This window comes from Dermochelys coriacea, chromosome 1 (assembly GCF_009764565.3).
Source record: "Dermochelys coriacea isolate rDerCor1 chromosome 1, rDerCor1.pri.v4, whole genome shotgun sequence".
Classification (NCBI taxonomy): domain Eukaryota; kingdom Metazoa; phylum Chordata; order Testudines; family Dermochelyidae; genus Dermochelys; species Dermochelys coriacea.
This window is the reverse complement of record NC_050068.2, coordinates 195,042,623-195,066,273: the sequence shown is the minus strand read 5'-3', so window position 1 is coordinate 195,066,273 and position 23,651 is coordinate 195,042,623. Positions and strand designations below refer to the sequence as shown.

Here is a 23,651-nt window from a genome sequence, read left to right as displayed (position 1 = left end):
CGTTTGAGGTCTGGAAAACCTGGCTGACTTTGGGGGATTAAAGAAAACAAATATGCATGCACGGAGATTGGCAGTGATAGTCCTCTGCATAGCATAGGTTGGACAGCATGCACGAGCAGTTTGCATTAATTTCTTATGGTCAAATATTACCTTCAGTTATACCTTCACAGTCTTACTGAAGTAAAGGAGGTTGCACTAGACGTATATAAGGGCAGAATTTGTCCCTTAGCTTGCAGCTTCAGGAAGTGGATCATGTCTTGGAGATATATAAATAACCGACTATTAATTTTGGGTGCTCTTAGAAGAAGAAAGATGATAAATGGCACCAAATTCAGGATACAGCTATACCAATTTTTATGAGACTGGGATGTTTAAGGTAAAATTAAAATAAATATGTAGCTTGGTCAAATGGTGGTTGATGGGAGAGAGACGTATCTGAAGAGTGCAAACACTAAAGAAGGAAAGCGATTGTCAAGTGGTGGAAGTATAAATGAAGTGCTTTTCATGTTTAAAAGTAAAATATTAATCAATTATTTGAATTATAAGTTTTAGTTTATTATTTTAAATGGTTCCCTTTCAAAACTGGAAGATTTATTTTTGAAAGGTATTTACTTCTAGAACTTTCCTTATGAACAATTCTAGTATAAGACATTACAGTATACATTTTTTTGTTCGACTGATTTCTTCTTTCCTTTCCAGACAGAGGAGACCAACTATGTTAATGGAAGATTTTCCAGTAAAATTGTAATTTCTCCTGAAGAGAATGTTACATTAACTTGTATTGCTGAAAACCAACTAGAAAGAACTGTCACCTCGATGAACGTCTCTGCCAGTGAGTGTCTTCAGTTAGAAGCATTTCAAAAATGAGCAAGAGAAGCTGTTTCCTTAAAGTTTCAAATACCTTTTGCCAGCTTTTCTCTCTAAATAATGTGAGATGCTGATCGGAGTTGCAGTAGTATTAGAGGGTTGTTTTTTTCCCTCAAGTTCCACATCTCCTGTATTAACAACTGACTTAGTCCTCCAACCCAGCCGAGGTTGGTAGTGAAAGAAATTTGTTACTAGCGAATGGCTGTTCAGTGGCCTACGGTATGTGAAAATGAGTTATGATTTCAATACAGTTCAAAGTGGACCAGTGTGCATATCACAAAAATCACAGCAGTGCTAACTAGCTCCCTTCTTTTAGCAGAAATCCCCCTTCAAACACCTATACTTGAACTCTGCAGGTTAGGGTTATGGCACATTGTCAAGGGGAAATAGGCCATGCACTGCCATGGCTCATGATGCATCTGCTCTGGGGATAGTAATTCAGACTCTCTATATGCTATCCTTCTCATTCATACACATATTATAAAATTACTTTATTATTGAGATATCATCTTTTCTGAGCCTCTAGTTTTGTGGTTTTTTATTAACTTTTTATGTGATTTCAGAACAGAATCCATTCATAGGTGCTAGGATTTAATGGATTACAGTAATGATAAAGTGGTAAAAAGTTACCCTATCATGAATGCTAACATATAAATGCTTAGAAGTATTCGTAAGATTAAACTTGTCCTTTTTTGGAATAAAACACTTTTACATGATGCATTATGGATATAAAGCAAGGATTGCTGCCTAAAAAAATAAGATTAATTATTTTGTTGTGTGGCTGATGCAGCATTAAGTATGAGCATTTCAGGTCTAGCTGTAAAATAGCTCATTATATTGTTAAATATTGCAGCATAATGTCAGGGTGAAGGTGACTTTCAGGTATCAAGTTTTTGGTTTTAATTGAAATGTTTTTTTTTTATTTCAGTAAGTATCCCAGAATATGATGAGCCAGATGAAAGGAATGGTATGTAAGTGCTACAGAACCTTCTTTCTTGACTATCTGCTCTAGCTTTATGAAGTGTCATTAAATGAGTAATTTCCACAGTCCTCTGCCTTCAGAGTTCAGTTGAAATTGCCAGGTCTCAGAGGCACTAAGTATTAGACCCTGTTAAAAACTTTGCTTAATAGCAATAAAATTGTACATGTTATCACAATGCTCTAATAGTTTTGACCACCTTTCTTGCTCGGGAGATTACTTGTATAGAAAACGTTTAATGCTGTGTATTATTGTTAGACACCTTAAGAACTTTTCTTCTTTGTTTTAGGTGACAACAGAGAAAAGGTTAATGACCAGGCAAAGCTAATAGTAGGAATTGTGGTTGGTCTTCTGCTAGCAGCTCTGGTTGCTGGTATCATCTACTGGGTATACATGAAGAAATCAAAGTAAGACTTAATATAGAAGCTTACACATTATTTTAATTTTAAAAAGTTAAGAGCATCTACCTGTTTAGCTCCCTACAGTATTCTGAAAATCTAGGGGTGAGAAGTTATCCTCATTTATAAATCTTATCTTGCATCTGAAGTTAAAATGGATATCTTAATATGGAGGCAGTGTATCATCTAGGGGGTTAGAGCACAGGCCTGGGAGCTAGGACTCCTTAAATCTGCCCCTGATTCAGCTGTGTGGCCTTAGGCAGGTCATTTAGTGACAGATTGCATTTCCATTTAAGTTAGTGACGCTTTTCCTATTTGACTTAAGTGGGATGTGGTATTTCAATTTCTGAGTCAAATGATGGGCTGTCACATCTGCAACTTCATGGATGGTCAGGTGAGTTCTTAGTGTAGGAGAAGGTGGCCAGCTCTATAATTATCTGAAACAGATGCCAACTTCACAGGAGTATGTGAAACTCGATTAAATCATTCATATAGTGCTTTGAGATACTAATGAGGGAAGTTGTATTGCTTGAAAACTAGACATTGCCAGGGCTGACTAAACATCTAGATCCAGAAGGTAGAGTGTATGTTGTGCCTATTAGCTCTGCTCATTTTCAGTTAGCTGTATTTCTGTACTAATGAAACTATCTGGAATACACTGGACTTTCTCTGAAAGAAGTCTTTAAAATATCTTCCCCCTCATCCTCATGGTTATCAGGTCCCCTAACCATATCCAGCTTGCATCTGGTTCTGCTCAGTGTAGTATTAAACTCTTTTCCTACCCCCATGCCTTCTCAGAGATTCAGAGGAGCTATCTGATTTACAGCAGCTGAGGATCTGGCCTACACAGCACCAAGATCATTTGTAAAGTGTTCTGAAAGTGAAGGCAGTTATGTATGTTGTATACATATTTATATAGACAGACATGCAGTTTTAAAGTTTACTTGTATTTCCCTAAAACTTTGCACATTGATTTGCAGTAGCTATATGATGTACATATTCTGAGTTTTGATGTGAAGAATTTTCTCATTCAGTTGCCATACTTACAAGGGCTTCCCTCATCTCTTTCTGGCATTATAAAGTGTTCCAATGAAGTCTTTAGATTTTACTTTAATACAATACCACAAACATAGCTGTGCAGGGGATTTTTGGAATTTCCTGAATAAGGAAGCTTTATAAACATATGACTGAGCACAGAAATATTAAGCATGTGCTATTTATAAAGCTACAGGAAATTAAAAAAAATTAATCTTGCCCACCACCTTCAGTTATTACTATAACAAAATGTCCAGAATTTTTCTTCTCTCTGTCAATGGGGAATCCAAAGCATGAGGTAATGACTCATTTGGGGCAGGGGAGGGGAATATGTGATGATTCTTAGAATGTGGTGTGTCCCTTGCTGTGATGTTTCTATGCTTTATGGTGTTAAACTTTGTTTTCCAAACTTGACCATTTCAGAAATAGGAGAAATTACAGAATATTAAACATGAAACAAAAGGCATAGGAGAAATGGGAAAATCATATTTATACTTAAAGTAGAAAATTAAATTAGCAGTGAGTAGATAGGTTCATTGGGGACTAAATATTTGTTTGAAACTAGTGACTGTCAGACAGACTGATTAAGTGAATCATATCACTGACAAGCTTTCACTTTTAGTATACATTTATATTAACCTGGTCTCCTCTCCCTTGGGAATCAGTGTCCCTGTTTTCTGCATGCAGTACTTCCGCAGAGCATCAGTACGTGTGAAACAGAGGATTTCAGCACAAATTACAGCCCATAAATTTCAAATGCTGTCCTCTCAAAAACACCATTGCAATACTTATTGACACTGTGTGTGTCCAATCACAACCCTCCGTTTCCACGCAGGCCACTCCCTCGAACAGTTAGTCACTTTTTGAACCCACCCTCGAACAGTTATTCACCTAATCTCTGCCCCCAAAGTGACGTCAATGGAAAATCTGAGAAGGCAGCAGCACAGAACTTTCAAACCCTCGTGAGGCAAGAAAAATGTTTTTTTTTCCCATTAATGTATGTTGTGGTTTGTAGAATTTTCTATTGTCTTGTGATACAGGATCGTAGGAATTGTACTCGCGGCCTTGGAGTGTATTCGCAGTAACTAGCTTCTGTAGCTATTCATCACCTCAGCTTCACTTAATACAAAAGCTGATTATTGCCACATCCTCTGCACCAGTTCAATGCAAATTAATTAGCAATCTGAGTAAATTGCCAGTGCAACCCTCAGCTAGGCAAAGTCTAAATATTCTTGTCTTCTCATATATTTTTTTTAACTCTCTAGGGAATGTTGTATCATTTAGAAAAAGAAATCCAAGTAGTACCTCTGTTTCCCTTCACTCTGAAATAGAAATCCTGATGGAGAATGTGCATTTCTAAATTAATTAATTAAATCTTTTGTCCTACTTTCATTATCTGGGATTGGGAATACACAAATTCCAGGTAATGTTATGCTAGAACGAGTTTCCACTGATTTATTGCTGATTTAAAATGAAGGGAAAAAACTGAAATTTGGCTGAAAATTAAACTGCAGCAATTTTTACAGTGATCAGATGCACGCACAATTATTGGAACCAGTCAGCATCATCAATCATTCTGAGCTAATTGCTAACCTCTTCCCAGACTGAAATATGTCATTGAATAATTTAAAAAAAATTACTTTTTTGCTATTTTGTAGATGGTTAGTATGTTAAAACCAAAAGTTGCACAGTATGTTACAGAACACTCACAAGTGCATGTGTCTCATATACTTACAACTACAAAGTTCACATTATTGTAAATGGGGAAGACAAACTGGGAGTGAGCTGGTTGTGCTCTATATTTAATCAGTATAATCTAAATCAGAGAATAACATTGGAAATTTTTTCACTAATTGATACTTATTCCACAGTGATCTCTAAATTAAAAAAGTTTGAAAGCAATCTTCCCCCAGCCAAAAACAAGTGAACCTGTAAATCCTTTAGCACCATTTTAGAGAGCCTTTGAGTCGTGAACCCCTATGATGATCATTTTCTTGAAGGCAGGACTTTGAGGACTTCTGAAGAGAAAGCTTGAAATGTCCAAATGAGGAATTAAACTTTATTAAAAGGATACATACATTCTGAGTGGAGAAAGAGAGAAGTACAGGAGGCAGGCACACCATCTATAAAATTAAGTAAAACAGTATTTTTATAACCAATTTGACACTCTTGACTTGGTTACAAGTTTGGTTCAGACAAGTAGTCACAGCTGTTTTTTCACAATATATTAACGTGTCATCTCTATTTGTGCATCCATGCTGCTCAACTGTTATGAATTAATTCTGGGAAAGTGTGCATATCTATGTCCCCTACTGCTCCAGCAGGGGATAGACTGCCCAGAAGGGGGAGACAGCAGCACTTAGGGTAATGGAGACTCAAACTCCGCTGTAGAGGACTAGCGAGTCTTCTACATACATTACTATAAGGGGTTCGGTCTACATTGCAAAAATAAGAGGTACAACATGGTTGCAAAAAAGACAATTTTATGCTCTCCAAGGAAGCTAGCAAAGGCAATGCAGTTAGCTACCATGGTGACTAATAGTATTGACTAGATTATAAATTGTTTCATGTCAACTACACTGGGGAAAAATAAAACCTGTGGTAGTGAGTCTCAGATTCTGGGTCAGCTGATTCTACTTTGTGCTACAGGACTGAAAATAGCAGTGTAGCTGTTCCAGTTGGGCTCTAATGCCCTTCCCAGATTTCAGAGCCCAGGCTGACCTGGAACAGCTACACTCTGAATTTCAGGGCCAAAGCATGAGCCTAAATCAGTTGACCTGCTCTCAGGCAGGCTGCTGCTGGGTTGTTGGTTTTTGCCATGTAGATGTACACTGTGTCATGAACTGGTTATACAATCATGCTGTGTCTAGGCTAGGAGGGTTAGCATGCAGAAGTTTCCTAGGGCTGCAGGTCCAACCCTCATCATACTGCTGGGAGTCTCCGTGCAACAAGGCTCCTGCGTTTTAACAAGGTCATTTAAATAGTGTTAAAAATGCTGGCAGTTACACAAGCATTGCCTGCTTTAGGGCTACCAATGGAAATTTTATACTAAAATCCCTAGTGTTGAGCAAATGTTGTAGTGAGACCACTGAGAAGTCAGCCTCTGCCAACATTGTCATAGTTAAGTCTTGACAAAGTGAGTGAGGTAATGTTTTATTGGACCAACTTCTGTTGGTGAAAGAGAAGCTTTCAAGCTCCACAGACCGCTGTGGTCTACCATATCCTGGAACCAACATGGCTACAACAACATAGTTAAGTCTTCAAATTTAAGTGTTCTAAATCCAGGTGTAAACATCTAACTAAGTGGCCTGGTTCTCAGAGGGGCTGAGCACATGCAGTTCTCATTGCATTGATGTGGGCCATATCTTAACTTCTGTGAAGGGGATGGATACTCAGCCCCTCTGAAAATCTGGCCACTAGTACAGGTGGCATAGTCACCCAAATTAGAAGGCCTGAAGGGTTGAGGAAGAGGATTGTGATATTCAATCCTTACATAGGATAATTTTGTTTAAAACTTGTGTGTAACACCAGTTGGACCATTACAGCAACTTCTGTGATTTTTACAATAGAACAACTTTAACCTAAGTAGATGATAATGCCAGATACAAAGCCCTTCAGCCTTAAGTAGCAACTCACAGGAGAGCCAATCTGTTTTGGGCTCTGTAAATTCTGTGCAAGTAGGGACAGTAGTTTAGGGGTTTTATAGTAATTCTGGTTTCAGAGTAGCAGCCGTGTTAGTCTGTATTCGCAAAAAGAAAAGGAGTACTTGTGGCACCTTAGAGACTAACATTTATTTGAGCATAAGCTTTCGTGAGCTACAGCTCACTTCATCGGATGCATCTCTCCTCTCTCTCTGTTGCTGTGGTTCGTTCTCTCAAGTCTAACATATCACATTTGAAATACAGCTCTTGAATTGTTCAAATTTTAATATCCAATGGAAAAATAGGCCTCTCTGTCACAGTCCCATTCCCTGGCAGAAACAGTAGTTTCCCTATCATCCCCTTTCAACTTGTCATTCTCTGCATTTGTTGGTATCCCTTTTGAGAGAGCCTGGTCTCAACCCCTGAGGGCCTTTTCAGTGATATCACCTATAATGATTGCTCAGCACATTCTTCTCCCATGAGACTCCAAATTCTTTGTCCCTCATCCCTACTCTGTCTCTCTATTTTTGTAACCCAGTGTTTGGAAAGGAGACATGCTCATGAGTTGTTGTTCAGATGACAAGCAAAATCCATATGATCCATCCAAAGAGAACAAATTGGCTTTTTTCTCTTACTGTGGCTTAGAGAGATTTGCAAAAATATTTTAGGATCACATGAGAAATTCAACCACTGTCAATATTGATTTTTCTTCGTTTGGTTTCTTTCACTCTCTCATTTTCCTCTGTGCGGATCAGTCTTCTCTGGCTTTGAGATATTCAAAGAGAGAATGAAAATAACTGCCCAGCAGAGACTTACAATGGGTGTAACAAGTTACTTTGTGATATAATCCTACCGTTTAAATGACAGTTGTCTACAGGTACGTCTATGCTGCATAGTTAACCCAGGATCTTAAATTTTAGCCTTAATTTCTACCTTTCAGTATCATCCACAAAGAAAACCCTCTGATCTGGGTTTGGAAGCCAGACAAAATCACTCAAGTACTGATAGTCTTCCAGTATTCTTCCACTGCTCTTCCTCCTCCCCTCCTAACCCCACAAGGATTGACAAGTTCTTCCATACTTGATAAGCAAAGAACCCTAAAGCATCTGAGAACAAACAGTGGGATATGCCCCAAGATACACACAGGCTTGTGCTGAAACAGTGAGGACCCAGTAACATGGGTAGGGCTTTATTGTGGAAATGCTCAGATCCAGGTACTAATCACGCTGGTTAACTGTTCAGTTTCAGCATAACTAGTGATCATGAAGCAGAGACTTGGATCTTTGAACTAACAGAGCGAATTCATGCAGAGAGAGGCCACATCAGCAATACCATTAAACAACCATAGTTGAAAGAAAGTGGTAAAAAGACTAAAGTAACTTCAAGCATTAAAAATATACTCGCCAATGTAATATTCTACTTTAAAACAGAGAGGCAGCTATTGCAATTTCAAATGTCCAATCATCTATTTAGACCTCAGGTCCATCATCCTTTGGCCCTCTTGCTTGACCTGATGCCCACTTTCCATGCTGGGGAATTGGCACTTCCAGTAGTAGCACTTCAGCCATGGCTGAGATTTGGGATACAGTTGTAAGCCCCTGGGAAATGTTTCCCCCTGACTCATTTGGATCAGGACTTGACTAAACCATAGCCCTTTATACTTTGAGGTCACTTAAACTAAGGCCGTTGGCAGTGTTTACCTACGCTGCTAGATAAAGCTAATGTCTTTGCACAGGCACACCTCACTAGCAAAAATAAAACCATTGATTTTAGAGGGCTATATGCTGACTAGCACCAATGTGCCATGTCATATTATTCTGCTAACTTGTGCCATCATTGTATTTTGCAAGTGAATGTCACTTCAGTCCTTTACCCTGAAGCTGTGGTGAGCATATGCATAAATCTGTCACAACAGATACTTCTATCAAGGAAACAAATTATCACAGAGAAAGTGTATATGATAAACTGCTTTGACACGAGATTTAATGGCTCACGGCTTTTAAAATGTTATCACACTATTGCAGTAATCTTTCACCTTGGCTGATGGTGAGATTTCTCACATTAAATGTATGGCTTGTGGGGTTATTCTGCTAAACTAAACTAAGCACTTAACTCTCTAATTCATCTTCACTACTTACATTAAAGCAGACTTGAGGTATAAAAGTATACCTCTTTCTCTCCCGCCACTCTCCTCAACAACATTTACAGTCTCTTCTCTATCCAAAAATGGTCAGAGATCCAGAAAAAATGCTTTGGGCACTGAAACAAGTAGAATCTAGGTGGTACCCAAAATGGTTTTCAATCTAAGAAGTGATCATTGACTTCTGCTCAGCACAAGCTCCAAAAGCTATTTTATGTGGACACACACAAAGATTGTTGTGTTGATAAAGATGTCTTAGCCACACTTCGGCATTTAATGTGCCTGTAGACAAAACCCTTAATGAAACATGCAGAAAACTTAGGGAATTGTCAAAAAAAAAATACACATGTGTACAGCCAGCTTAGCCTCAGTAAACAGAATTCTCCTGGGCTCTTTTGCAATGTATAAGTTTCATTGTTACTACTGTGTGCATATGTAGTCCTACTGCAGTGCTTATTGATATATTCATAGTCCTATGCAAATGTTTCTAGTGTTGGTAATTGAACTCTTTTAAGAATTTTTTTCTTTGCAGAGAGGGAGAGAGACACTATATAGTAATATGAACAAAATGCTACAGGCAATGCAAATGAGACAGATAACTTTTTTCCTGTAGGACACCATCAAAACACGTAGACAAAGACCTTGGCAATATAGAGGAAAATAAAAAGCTAGAAGAAAACAATCACAAATCTGAAGCTTAAGACAAATGTCAGTCATTCCAGGTAAGCGATGTGAACTGAAAAGCGTAGTACCAGGGTGTCCACCCTTTGGAAAATAGAATCAGAACTGTTTACCTGGGTATCATATATCCTGTACAGCAAAAGGAGGTTCTCTTTCAGTTCAAGAGCTAGAGAGCCTTTGCTTCTGGAGTAAGATGATCCAATATTTATTTTTAGTCAACCTAGGACTTCAGAGTTGAGATATGGCCTGGTGAAAACTATGGGAAATTATGAAGTCTTGTTCTCCCCTTTCAGAATATAAATACTCTTACTAAAGACAATAGGAATTATTTGTGTTTTTTGGGGGAGCAAGACCCATGGCAACTATGGATTTTTAATAGAACGTGTGTACACAAATTAAAAGAAATGCAAAAGGATTCTGACATTCAGAAATAAATGATCACATGCATTTGAGCTCATGCACTTAGGGAAATTTAGTTATAAATAATAATTAATGATGTATACTCAAAGGAGAACGTTTAGTTTTATTCACTATAGTAAAAATTAAAGTTTTTGGTGAGCTCAAAACAATGCATGTTCAAGAGATGAGATAAGTTCTTACCGTAAAACCACATACTATTACTAGCCTCATGCTGGAGGTAGTCATTGTGCCATGACTGTGCAAGAGAAGTGGAGATTCCTCTTCTTTATAAAACAGAAGCTGCAGGAGGACCCATGGAATCCAAATGGCAATGAATACAGTGGTGGTACAACAAACCAACAGCATCATCCAGTGGTCAGATGCAGCCACCACTGCTGCCTCTGTCTTCTTTTAATGTCACAGGCTGGGTCTTACACCGTTTGAACAGTGATGTCATTTAGCACACACATTGTGAAAGGCCAGGGTTAAAGGGAATAGAAATCAGTTTCCAATGTTCTTCAAATTATGGATGTAAACAGTCAAAAGATAAGCTTTCATATCAAATTATCAAATTTACTCAGTTTCTAAATTATTTTTTTTAAATTTGTGTCTCCACTTTTGAGCCTTCAATTTGAGAAACTTTAGAAAGCCCTGGTTCAGAAAGTGCTGTGCACCCATCCTTTATCAGCCCTCTTTGAAGTGTCAAGTTGCAAAGCCAAAAATTGGGGGGGGGGGGAACAAAATCATTGGTCACTTGAAAATTTGGTGTAGAGATTGTAAATTTATTACACCAGGTTTCTTGTTTCAGTAAGATGGGGATAGAAAGGTACTTTAAGGAAAAAATCTAAGATCTTGAAAAAGTCTGGGTTGAATGTTTGTTATTCATACAGTCTTGCCTCTAAATTTAGCATAAACCACCAGACAACTTTTCTTGCCACGAATATCCGAACAATTCAAAGATCTGAGACACACCAAGGAAGGGTGATCAGACAGTCCATATAAACCTCTACTACTATTATTGTCAGGAATGTCCCTATTTATTGTGCAATAGTATTCTAGTCATTGATATTGTAATTAAAGTTTATGTTGCAAAAGTCCTCCATAGAGTTTGCTGTGCCAGAGTTCATCATTCAGGTAGGGAGTGTGTGGGATGGGAGGTTGCTTTCAACTTTCGTGGGGGGGGAAGCGGGGGAAGACTATTGCTCTGCCCTTTTAATTGTGCATACCCTTGAAATTCTGCAGTCCTAGAGTACACTGGTGGGAGGAAAGGAATGTCCAACACCAGGAGGTTGAGCGATGGGAGAAAACTACAAGCAGTCACCCTCTCCTTCCCACTTCCAGCTACTGATCTCTCCTGCCTTCACCTGCAAATAGCAAGCACCTTCACTTCCAACTGCCCCGGAACTAGCTTGAAAAATCTGCTCTCACCCCACCCCCCGAGTGCCCAGCTGCAAAATTACTCCTACCTACCTTTGCCCTGCTGACAGTCTTAAGAAAGATGCCCTCTCATATTGCAGATATCTGGACCCAAAGTAAAATGGGAAGGAAGAGAGCCCCTCTATGGATTCCTCACAATGACACAGGGTGGCATTCCACCCTCCGTTAAGTGATTGCTTGGGGTTATATTTTAAGTGATCATTTTGCTGGCTGCAAACGCGAGCCCAAAAGATACTGTGGTACTTTGTTAATCTGCTATGGATGTGAAGGCTTTAGAAGAACACATTAGAATTCTGAGTGTAAGGGATTTAAGGCCTTCAGAGGTGGTAGAGTGGTCCTGTTTCCCTCAGCCTTAGAGAATGTCTAACACTGCAATCAGAAGGTATGGTTGCAGCTCCTGCAGGCATACCTGAGCTAGATCAAAGCAAGCTCAGGCTGGAGCCACAGCAGTGGTACAGGTGGCCTCCCCCAGTACAACCCCACCCAGGATCTTGAGCTAGCTTCCATCTAGCTAGATTAGGTATGCCTACAGCAGCTGCAGTCATACCTCCTGATTGCAGTGTAGACATACTTAGTTTTAGAAGTTCATCAGGCCTAGACTTTGTGGGAAAAGAGAAGAGAGGGCTCTGGTGAAATGAATTTTGCACAATTGAATTCATTTTGTCCAAGAAGGACATTTCTCCATTTTCCTTGTAAAAATGTCAAAAAATTAGTCCCTAAACTTAATTTACAAATTTCTAGGAAAATGCTCCCAGTGTCCCTAGCTTCAGTTTGCCAGGAGTGGATGACAAGGGATGGATCACTCGATGACTGCCTGTTCTGCTCATTCCCACTGAAGCACCTGGCATTGACCACTGTTGGAAGACAGGATAGTGGGCTAGATAGGCCATTTGACCCACTATGGCTATTATGTAAAATGGTGAAATTTGAATCCCTAAAATTTCCACTGCAATTTCACATGGGAAAGACATGGTTCACTTCCTGCCCTAATGTTTTGTGTAATGGTGTTGGACATTGTAGTAGCTCCCACATCTACAGAGGTGACTATGTTAGTGATGAATGAAATTAGCTCTGGATAATATTTGTGTATTGTTTTGGGTGCCTTCAAATCCGAAGTGTTATATAAACATGAGCTCCTTATCATTACATTCATGATTTGGAGAATGAATTTGATTCATCAGCAATGGACATATCTTTTTGTGATGTAATTTATAACTTAAGTTTGTAATATTTTCTGGTGACATTTATTTTGCAGTTAAATAAAGGCTATTAAAACATGTCTAATTATGATAATTGTGCCAGTTACCTAGTTTAACTGACTTTTTATTTTTCACATTTTCAGAGAATACATATAGAAGCATGAACGCGGATTGTATTCAAAACATATACAAAGTGACAGTTATTCATGGTTCAAGTATTGAACAGATCATTCTACCAAGTTTTCAAAGGATTTTAGATGCAATTATCTCAAGTTTAAAAAAAAAAACTAATTTGGCATTAGCCAAGATAATAGGTCACCATGTTGTGTTCTGTTTGTTTTTGTAAATGTCTGCACTGAAGATTTCTTTTTGTTTGCCTTTATGTAAATTTTTTACGTAGCTATTTTTATACACTGTAAAGCTTTGTTCTGGGAGTTGCTGTTAATCTGATGTATGGTGTAATGTTTTTATTTCATTTTGTTTTTAGGACACCCTTTGAGCAGGTACATTTCTAATTCTGATTGCTATCTGTAAAACCCCTGATTTTGTAGAGCAGAGATCTAAAATGTAAGGTTGTGTTATGGGGATAGAGCAAGCTCCTTTTTCTATTCTTGAAATCACAGTAGAGCGAGATGGAGCCAGGAATGACAAAAGTGCGCTAAAGGGTTCATGAAAATAAAAACAAACATCTAACTGACCAGAAAAGGGCATAGACAGTTTCCAAAAATAAGCTTGGGAGTCTAGCAAAGAATTTACCACAAAATTCTTGTTAGCCTGTGTTCAGATTGCTGCTGCTAATCCTTTTCTCAGTGAGTGAATCACAAATGTATTAACAGGTTGGAAAAAAGTTATTGATTGTCCTCACAGTCTTATGGTAGATAGAGAGCGACACTAATTTTGAATTGGTTTGACGTCCTTTTGGTTATTCACTGCCTTAAAGTACTGTACCTTTTCTTTGTTTCAACAAGATAACAGTCAGAATTGGATTTTTTTTTAAAACAGTGGTCATATCAAAGCTGCATTTTTCCACAAAAATAGAATATATATATATATATTTTTTGTGTGTTTTTGTTAACTCCGCTACAGATATTGAATGCACCTTGAGATAATTTTAGTGTTTTTACCTGGTACATAATTTATCAAACAGTGCATATAATTGTAACAATGAAATGCCTATGTATCTTTAGTTACATTCAAGTTTAACTTTATAAACGTGTTTTATGCTTGAGGAAATTTTTAGAATGATTATGTAAAAGGAAACATTTTTTGGGTAGATGGCCAATAGAAAACTGTATTGAGATGGAACTTCAGAGTTTTTACTCTTAAACGGAAGTGTAGTTTCTGGGAGAATGTAATAGACAATTCTGATCATGGGAGGAAAATAAGTACATAGAGTAAGCAAAACATCAGGTTTCCATTTTTAAATCTATGATCCAGGGGGAAAGTAATTTTTTATAGACTGGTAGGCAAAAAAGTTAGTTAAAGAAATGGAAATTAGGAAACATTTTGCCACTTCTACATTATTTAGAAAAAACACTTACTTGTAAATTTGTAAAATGTTAAATGTCTGGGCGGTAGTGACTGATGTCTTAATAAAAGCTTCCTGTAGTGCATTGGCATGGATTAAATACATAAAATGTCTTATAAACTATATGCTGTATAAAATATTAAGGGGAAAATCCTGTTGTTTGCCTCTAAACTTTGATTTGTTAATGTTTTATTTAGCAAAGGGGAAAGAAAAATCTTGGTCAACATTTAAACCAAAGTAAAAGGGTTGGGGGAAAAACCAAAGTTGTTTGTTTTGCATGGCTAAGCCATTGTTATCTCTGTAAATACTGTGATTTTTTTCCTTTTTTTTTTAGAATTTTGTTAAAAAAATTCTAAAATTTTTAAACACCTGTTTTCCAAAATAAAACGTGAACACACAAAAGTACTTTATATACCATTTTTTTTTTTAGGGGTGTGAGAACACCACTGCTAACTGAAATGCAGTGGGAGTGACTAGAAAAAAATGGCTTTAAGTATGTGATAAATGACAGAAGTTTATTGTAATTCTCTATAGTTTGAGAAGAAATCTTCAAGACTGATAAGACATTGGTAAATATTTTTGACCCATTCCCTATACTTGAAAAAAAACAAGGAAGATTTTAAAAAGTAATCATTCAGTTTCTACATCCAAAATTGTGAATAAGGAATAAAAACCTCACCTTTTGAATTTCTGCTACATCTCCCATCCAGTTTTACTCTTCAGCCGCAGGAGACAGATTTTTCCCTGTTCAGCGTTCACTTCAGGCATGATTCGGGAACCAACAGTGCAAAAAAAAAAAAAAGAATATTTCAATCCATGCCTAAAAGATAATAAAACTGAAGTATGAATTCACCCGCTTGTCTGCCATTTCAGTTCAAAGGAATGACCCTGATCCTGTGAGTTCTTGAGTAAAGTTACATGCATGCTTGTGTGTAATCTCTGAAATCAGTGGGGTTCCACACAGGTGCTGGGATCTGCCACATGTTTCAGATCAGGACTCAATCAAATCTTATCACATTATGCATAACATGGGTGCATGTATTTAGTACCCATCCTTGAGACATCTGAGCCCCTTACAAGTCTATGTATGGTTTACATTTTGCAGGGTAAGGAAATCAGGTTTGGCCTCTAGAAAGAACAGCAATTATGGGCCATATCAGTCACAGATGGACCACTCCAAATTAATTCATTTGATCTCAGTTGTTGGATTTGTACTGTAGATAATAATCACCTGCTTATATACTGAATAGATAAAAGAGACAAATGGAGGGAGAAAGGAACAGTTATCCCCATTTCAACAATGGGGAATTGAGGCAGAGCAAGAGATTAAACTCTCTGCCTAAGGTCATACAGGAAGTAGTGGTTTACCACAAAATGAACCCAGAGCTTCTAAATCGGTCTTGTGATTCAGTTAAACTGGAGAACATATTCCAGTGTCTTATTGTTCAGTAGGACCAATTCTGCAAATCATCACTAATAAAAGATGGAGGCAGAAATTTACAGAGTGGTGGTTAAAAATCTGCCCTTTTGAACAGGGGGGAATTTCATACACAGAAAAACCCACAGTAGAAAATTATACTAGATTCTGCCCTTTGATTTTTTTTTTTTTAAGGCTCTAAGGGTGTAGTATATCTATGGTGTAATGCTGCTTGTGCCTATCTCTGGGTATTCATTTCACTCTCTCGGTATCTGTCCTAACTCCCAAGCTTTGTTTGGACTTTATAATCCAACATGAGCTTCCTAGTCATTTATCTATCAGACACAACACAGAGCTACAATCTATAGCAACCGAGGCTGCTATTAGATAAGGAATAAATTTTCAGCCGAAACTGCAGGGGCCCAGGTAACCAATACATGCACATGTAGGAAATACAAATACTATAGTGACACAAGCACAGCCCCAATATTACCCTTTACTTACCCAGTATTGTATTGTGTCATCTTGGACAGGAAATGTCTCTTCTACTGAGTTTTGAAACAATTACATAAAATGAATATAGTGTGTTTGTAGTGGCAATTAGTGTTTATATTGTGATTGTTAATTTCACATTATGAAATATTAAAATCATTATAATGTATGCACTATAGATAAGAAATTATATGAATGAGTGTCATTCATTCATTGGTCTTAGCCCAGAATTCCTCCAGGAAGTGTCACAAATCCACTTAATATCCCCAATTTCTGGCTGATATACTTAAATCTCTTATTTACTTGTAACACCACCCCATGCAGCCAGATAACTTCCTGTTAGCTAACATTTAAGAGGCTGCATGTCTATAATTATTCTTGCTGAGGTTATCAGTGATACGCATGGAATATCGTGTTTCAGCCAGTGTCACAGAATGGTTTTCAGAGTTTGGTGCAAACCGTCAACATCAAACCTGGGACTTTGCAGTTTCCTGGATCTGCAAATCAGCTGATGTTACAAGAAAGCCAAACACATCCTTGCACCCAGATGTAAAGGCTGCTGATGCATAACTTGTTCCAGCTTGCTAAGGTACATGACAGGCAGCTAAGAGCAGAATATAAGCTCACCTTTTCAGTCTAAATATGTGCTTTTATTATTCTGGTGCCTAGCCTTGAGGACTCCTACCCTTTTAGAAGAGCAAAAGATTAAGAGCCAGATCCTCAGCTGCTGTAAATCAACACAGCACCAGTGTGCAACTATGCTGACTTAGAGTAGCCATCCCCTAGATTATAGTCACAGACATGCAGTCCACCCACTGCGACATGGGGAGTAGAGAGAGAGGAAGCTCATTCCGCTGGTTTATACTCTATGCAGATCACAGGACAGCACTGCCCCGGTTCCCTGCAAAGCAGTACTCAGGGACCTTTTTAGGAGTCAGGGGACAGTTAGGAAAAGAAGATACAGTTCCACTGGTGATTTACTGCCCAGAAAAGGGATATACAGAAGGGTGCAGAGCACTGCAAAGGAGATGCAAAATGCTTCACAGCCTGAAGGAAAGAAAAGTCTCAACACACAACCCACTTAGTGTGACATACCAGGGTACAATTCAGACCTATGAGTAGCTGTGTCACCCCTGCCTTGTGACGTGGGGATGCCCTTTGTGTTGCCTTGCTTCTGTAGCCTCCAGCGTGTAAGTCACTTCCAGCTATGTCTGTGTGTGCTGCAGCCAGCCAGTCACTACCTTAGCTCTTACCAGCCTTAAAAATTACCACAGGGTGACCCCAATACACTCCCAGATTTCCCACCAGAAACACTGTCCTGTACTGCCCAGCCCTCTCCTGGACAGGACAGATCTATTGAGTCTGTTATTCCTTTAAGGGAATACTATGTACAAAACTTGCTATCCCAAATAGGGTTACCTGGACAATTCAACTTGAACACACTGGATGAGATAAAACAGTAAAACAAGTTAATTAACTACAAAGGGAGATGTTAAGTGAGTATAAGTAAGAGTCATAAGTCAGAAATGGATACAAGAAAAATAAAGATAAAATGCTTACTGCTCCTAACTTTATATAAACTAAGATTCAAAGAAAAGTTCTCACCACATGCTCTCAGCAGTCTTACTGACCAAACGCTTTAGATCAGGACCCTGCCCCCAAACTCCAATGGCTGTTTCCTTTGTCTCTTCAGGTGCGCTGAATGTGATGGACAGGGCAAGAGAGAGAGGGGTCCATTGAGGTATTTGCTTCTTTTTATAGTCCTGTCCCCCTTTGAGAAGCATTTTCAGCTGGGTGGCAAGCAGACTACATGAAAGGAAACTGTTTCTTTAGCAAGATGTAGATTTTTTTGCCCGTGCCTCCTTTCCTGCCAAAGAATGGCCACTTACCTGGTAATTGTCCGTCAGCTGAGGTATCAATTTACCCTTTGTCTCTGAGAAACTGGTCTGACCACTCCCCAGACTTACCTGGAAAAAAAACATATTTTAGTCCTGATTTTAGCTTATGTTTATAACTTCGCATATGCTGCTGCTATACGCATTTTGCCATATTATTGATCAGCATATTATGAGTTTTTAAATGATACCTCAGAAAGCCTGTTTGCAAAGTGTGAATGAATATACCCGTGTCCACACCCTACAAGCTATTGTAGTAATGTTTGTACAAGCCATGTCAAGGATAAGATTTGATCCCCTAACACTATTGTGATAGACACAGGCCAGTTGGGCACAGCAGAGTAGTCCTGCTGGGATCCAAAGTGGGTGGGTCGCTTCACCCGCCCACTAGTAAAGGACCTCCCCCAGGGGAGGATCCACAGGTCTGGGATTCCAAATAATTGCAGGGGAGAACTAATGAGAGAACGGGAGTGAGGTCAGAGGGCTAAACGAAGGGAACCTGATGGGGACACCGAGCAGAGAACCCCGGACAGTGTCCACTGCTTCTTTAAGGTGTCAAGGGAGCCAGCGGACGCCGCCCAGAAGAACTCTGCCTGGATTCATGAATGGACCGAGGAGTGGAAAGAGGCCCAACAGTCACAGGAAACCCCATCGGCCAGCCTCCTCTCCCTGGTTTTGTAGATGGCCATTTTGGCCAGGGCTCAGAGGAGGTTGACAAGGAGGTCCTACAACTTTGTGGGGCCATGGATAGGGAGTGCGTAGATGACCAGGTGAGGGGAAAAGTGCAAAAATGTAATGGTATATCCAAGAGAAGCTGGAATACGGGCTGCAACCTGGTGCACTCCAGGTACACATGCGCCAGGATCTCCCTCACAGTAGCAGCAGCTGGAGCCCTGGGCCATTTAAATCGCCCCCGAGCCCCGGGGCTCCCAGCCGCCTCTGCAGCTGGTAGCTCAGGGGTGATTTAAAGGGCCCCGGGCTCCCAGCCACCATTACCACAGCTGGAGCCCTGGCCCTTTAAATCAAGATTTAAAGGGCCCAGGGATTTAAGACCCTGCCTCTTCCAGTTGAGGCCCCACCTCTTCTGGTTGAGGCCATGGCCCCTGCTCAGGACTCCGGTGTACCGGCAAGTCCTCTAACTTACTTTGACCCAGGGGTTTGATTGGATCCCTTAGAAGTGGCGCAGGAAGGCATGCGCCAGTACGCTCCATGCCAGACTACCTGCACCATAGAGAAGCCTCTGCAGGGCCTGGAGGTGGAAGATGTGGACCTGAGTGCGCAGGCACTTCAGGCTCTATCTTCCCTCCTCCAGGGGAAGGTGGAGGACCCTTGCAGAGACCCAGTGTGGTCCTGGCCAGAAGACCACCAGAACTGATGTCTGGAGGGTGGCCAGGAAATCCGGGTCCGGGACCAGGGTGTTGAGCCGGTGCCAGAGCATGGACAGGACTAGCTGATTGAGCATCAGTGCCTTCCCTTGGAGGGAGAGGCACCAGAGTAGTCCTGTCCATCTCCAGAGCCACTCTACCACCTTGCCCTCTAAACCTTGCCAGGTCTCCAATGGAGACGGATGCGTAGCAGAAAGGTAAACGCCAAGATAGAGCAGTGGACCCATGGTCCACTGGATGGCCTAAAGCACAGGTGAGAGGGAGCTCACCTGCCACCCATCCCTGACCACCAGGCCAGAACTCTTGACCCAGGTGGAGGAGGCCACCAAGTAGATGGCCTGGCAGGCCTCCACATGCACCAAGTCACCAGTGTCCTGTACCACAAGGAGCACGTCATCGGTGTACACCGACAGGACCAGCTGCAGCTCCGGCTCCCGCAGCGCCAACCCCATCAGCCTCCAGTGGAGGAGACAGAGGAAGGGCTCAATCACCAGAGTGTACAGCTGGCCCAAGAGGGGGCACCCTGCCGTACTCCCTGCCCGAAGCTGACCGGCTCGGTCAGGGTCCAGTTGAGCCTGATCAGACACTCCGCAGATGTGTACAGCACCTGGAGAAAACCCACAAACTGGGATCCAAAATCAAATACTCGCAGAGTGCCCAGAAGATACCCGTGATCCAGGAACAGGAAGGGCGAACGACAGACCATCCCTACACCCAAGCTCCAAGAGATCCTGGACCAAATACAGATTATCAAAGATGGTATGTCCCGGGATGGCGTAGGCCTGGTCAGGGTGGATCACATCCGCCAGCATGGACCCCAGCTGGAGTGAGATGGCCTTTGCTACGACTTTGTAGCCCATGCTGAGGAGCGAGACAGGACGCCAATTCCAAAGGTCACGGGGGTCCCCCTTTTTTGGAAGCATGGCTCGCATAGCTCGCCTGCATGACAGGGGAAGGACCCCATTCTCCAAGGACTCGGCCCAGACCTTGTCACCATCTGGGCCGAGGATGTCCCAGAACATGTGGTAGAACTCCACGGTCAGCCTATCCATGCCCGGAGATTTATTGGTGGGCATGCGGTGGAGGGCTTCCGAGAACTTGACCAGAGTAAGAGGCAGCTCAAGCTGGTCTCAGTTGCCCTCGCTGACCATCAGGAATCCATCCCAGAGCACTCTGCAAGTGTCAGGATCAGTCAGATCTGGGGAGAAAAGGTCCGAGTAGAAGTCCCCAGCCCTCCCGCACATCTCCACTGGATCCGTGAGGGGGGTGCCATCCTCTTCCAGGAAGCAGGTGATGTGCGTCTTGGCCCCTCTCTTTTTCTCCAGGGCATAGAAGAAGTGGGATCCATCTCCCGAAGGAGGCAGATGCGGGATCAAATAAAGGCACCCCAGGCCTGATGGTCCTCGAGGTCCAGGAGCTCCTCCCAGCACGCTCCACAGAGGGATGGATCCTTGGGGCTGGCAGCCAGGCGCCTCTCCAGGTCTAAGACCTCCCCGTTCCAATTGCTCTATTATCACATCTCTCCATCGGCTGGCGCTCCAGGTGTAGTCGTGGTAGAAGAGCCAGGCGCGCACCTTCCCCATGTCCCACCACCACCGCCGCCGCCGAGGGAAAGGCATGCTGCTGCCCTCGCCAGCCAGCCAGAACTCCCAGAAGGACACCATGAAGTCCACATCCTCCAAAAAGTTGTTATTAAAGTGCCAATAGTCTGGCCCCTGCCTCTCTGTGCAGAGAGAGGCTGTCACGGTCACTAAGTGGTAATCTCAGAATGGGGCTGGCCAGATGCTGGAGGAGTGGGCCTGTGAAAGGTGACAGCATGAGAAGTAAATGCGGTCCAACCGGGAGTGGCGCAACCAATGGGCCTCCACCTGGACGAAGGTGAACATCGAGACATCATCTGGGTGGCGATTGTGCCAGATTGTCGACCGTCACTCCATGGTGGACAACAATCTCCCGGAGGACATCTGCTCGGTCCTCACTCCTCGAGGGTGGTGTTAAAGTCCCCGCCGAGGAAGGCAGATGCCTGCTGATAAAAGCACAGCCTCTCTGGGCCTGATGTCAGGGTATAAACGTTGATAAGGTTGACCACTAGCCTCTCTGTTCAGACCCGGAGGTGCAGAAGGCGGCCTGAAACAGCCTCAGCAACCCGCAGCACCTCAGGTCATAGGTCGGGGGAGAAGAGGGTAGCCACTCCAGCCGTACGAACTGCAAGGTGGCTAAAATAGACCCTGCCCCGCACTCCAGTCGCCAACTTGCTTCAGCGGCTGGATCCGTATGGGTCTCCTGCAAGAAAACCACAGAGTACTCACCTCCCAAAGGAAGGAGAGGACCTGGCACCTCGGAGACCCATCCTACAGCCCCAGGTGTTTAATGTTGCGAAGATGATGGATGCCATGGGGAGGGCTGGGGCAATTCTCACCAGCAGGGACACTTACGGCCCCTGTTGGGCTGCACAGCAAACCATGACCTACCCTGTAGGTGAGCAAAGAGTCACGGAAGCCACGGGCCTGCTGGTAGGCCGAATGGCCCTTATGGTCCGGAGAATTTGATAAAAGTTTCCCCAGAGCTGGAGAGCAAGCTGCACCTTGCTCTGGGATCCACAGGCATCCTGGAGAAACTCTTGCAGCCTACTGGGGGGGGGGCAGGGTTACAGGCTTCTGGGCTTTCTCTAGATGGGCCCCTGTCAAAGCCCTGGCATGGCCCCCGATGTGCTCGTGCCACGCAGCCAGCCTCAGACCCCGGCTCAGTAGGGGGTGGCAGAGGGAAATAGCAGCCCCTAGGACAGTAATTCTCAAACTTGTGTACTGGTGACCCTTTCACATAGCAAACCTCTGAGTGCGGTCCCCCTTATAAATTAGAAACACTTTTTAATATTCTTAACACCATTATAAATCTTGGATGCAAAGCAGGGTTTGGGGTGGAGGCTGACAGCTCAGAACCTCCCATGTAGTAACCTCACAACCCCCTGAAGAGTCCTGACCCCCAGTTTGAGATCCCCTGCCCTAGGCAGTCAGGCAGGGGAACACTAAGGCCGCTCCCTGGAGGTCGTCTTCCGGGAAGGGGAAGGAGATGGCCCCAGGGGCAGCAGTAGCAGCACGGGAGGGGACTGGAGTTGGCATCAGGGGCAGGGCAGAGGTCAGGAGCAAGGTCGGGGAGAGAGGCGGAAGTGGGATCGTGGGCCCCAGCAGCCGAGCCACTGGGGGGTGGCACCTCTCGCCGTGAGGCTGAAGCTTTAGCTTTGGCCCAAAGCCCTATCAAGTCTAAGCCAGCCCATGTGACCCCATTAAAACTGGGTCACGACTCACTTTGGGGTCCTGACCCACAGTTTGAGAATCACTGGCTCACACGCATGCATACATCACTGACTGACTTGTTTTCCAGTGTCAGAAGGCAAACACTTATTCAGGTAACGTTGTAAGTAGTTCAAAACTGTCCATATATGGATTTGAGACTTCATTTATAGCCGTTTCCGAGAGGGGTGAGTCCAGCACAGATCATACAATGAAAATAAAGGGAGAACATAACTAGTTTTATTTCCCAAATTTAGATTCTCAAAGAATTCTATTAAACCTCATATCCATAACAGTATTTCCATGACTTCAATTTCAATGATGTTGAAATAAACTTTCCTCAGCAGCGCTGTGAACCCAAACGTGACTCTGGCAGACCAGAGTGTATTCAGGTAAATTCATTTGTGTCTTAGTACAGATCAAAGTTTGGGTGTTTAAACTTCATGAAAACTAATGGGATGTTACATGCATTGTTTTCACTTATCTGTTCATGTTACGATGTAATAGAATTTAAATTGTGTATACCATGTAACTAAATAACTCAAGGAAATCTTGTGAAATGCTAATGAAGTATTTAAGGACTTTAACAGAAAATGTTAATTTCAAAGCAAGTGGCCATTATGTATTATGGTTGGAGGTCAAAGGATTAAATGCATTCCTCACACATCATCATCAAAGGAAAAGCCCATGTGGGTAGAAACCCTGTCAGTTTGTGTTCTACAAGAAGTTAATATGGATTCAAGGAAAAATCCTTCATCTCCATTTGGACTCTTACAGGAAAGCGTGCCAAAGATCCTGAGACAATCTGGGTATCCTGAAGAGACTTTTGGGAGACTTGTAGTTTATTACAGTACTGCCACAATTTGAA

General features: G+C 41.9%; 1 protein-coding gene across 4 annotated transcripts in view; it reads left to right on the top strand.

The window, feature by feature from the left end:
- ALCAM (activated leukocyte cell adhesion molecule) overlaps nucleotides 1–15,156 on the top strand; it is a 173,766-nt gene extending 158,610 nt beyond the window's left edge. The window contains exons 12-17 of one of the 4 annotated variants that reach the window (XM_038373457.2): nucleotides 700–832; nucleotides 1,796–1,834; nucleotides 2,136–2,253; nucleotides 4,115–4,246; nucleotides 9,674–9,782; nucleotides 12,920–15,156. In XM_038373457.2, coding sequence (XP_038229385.1) covers nucleotides 700–832; nucleotides 1,796–1,834; nucleotides 2,136–2,253; nucleotides 4,115–4,246; nucleotides 9,674–9,761 — 510 coding nt within the window. In that variant the 3' untranslated portion in view covers nucleotides 9,762–9,782; nucleotides 12,920–15,156. Of the gene's footprint in view, nucleotides 1–699; nucleotides 833–1,795; nucleotides 1,835–2,135; nucleotides 2,254–4,114; nucleotides 4,247–9,673; nucleotides 9,783–11,382; nucleotides 12,893–12,919 lie in introns of those variants that run through there. The other 3 variants (XM_043510886.1, XM_038373476.2, XM_043510893.1) reach the window with 3 other exon arrangements.
- Nucleotides 15,157–23,651: the final 8,495 nt, after the last annotated feature.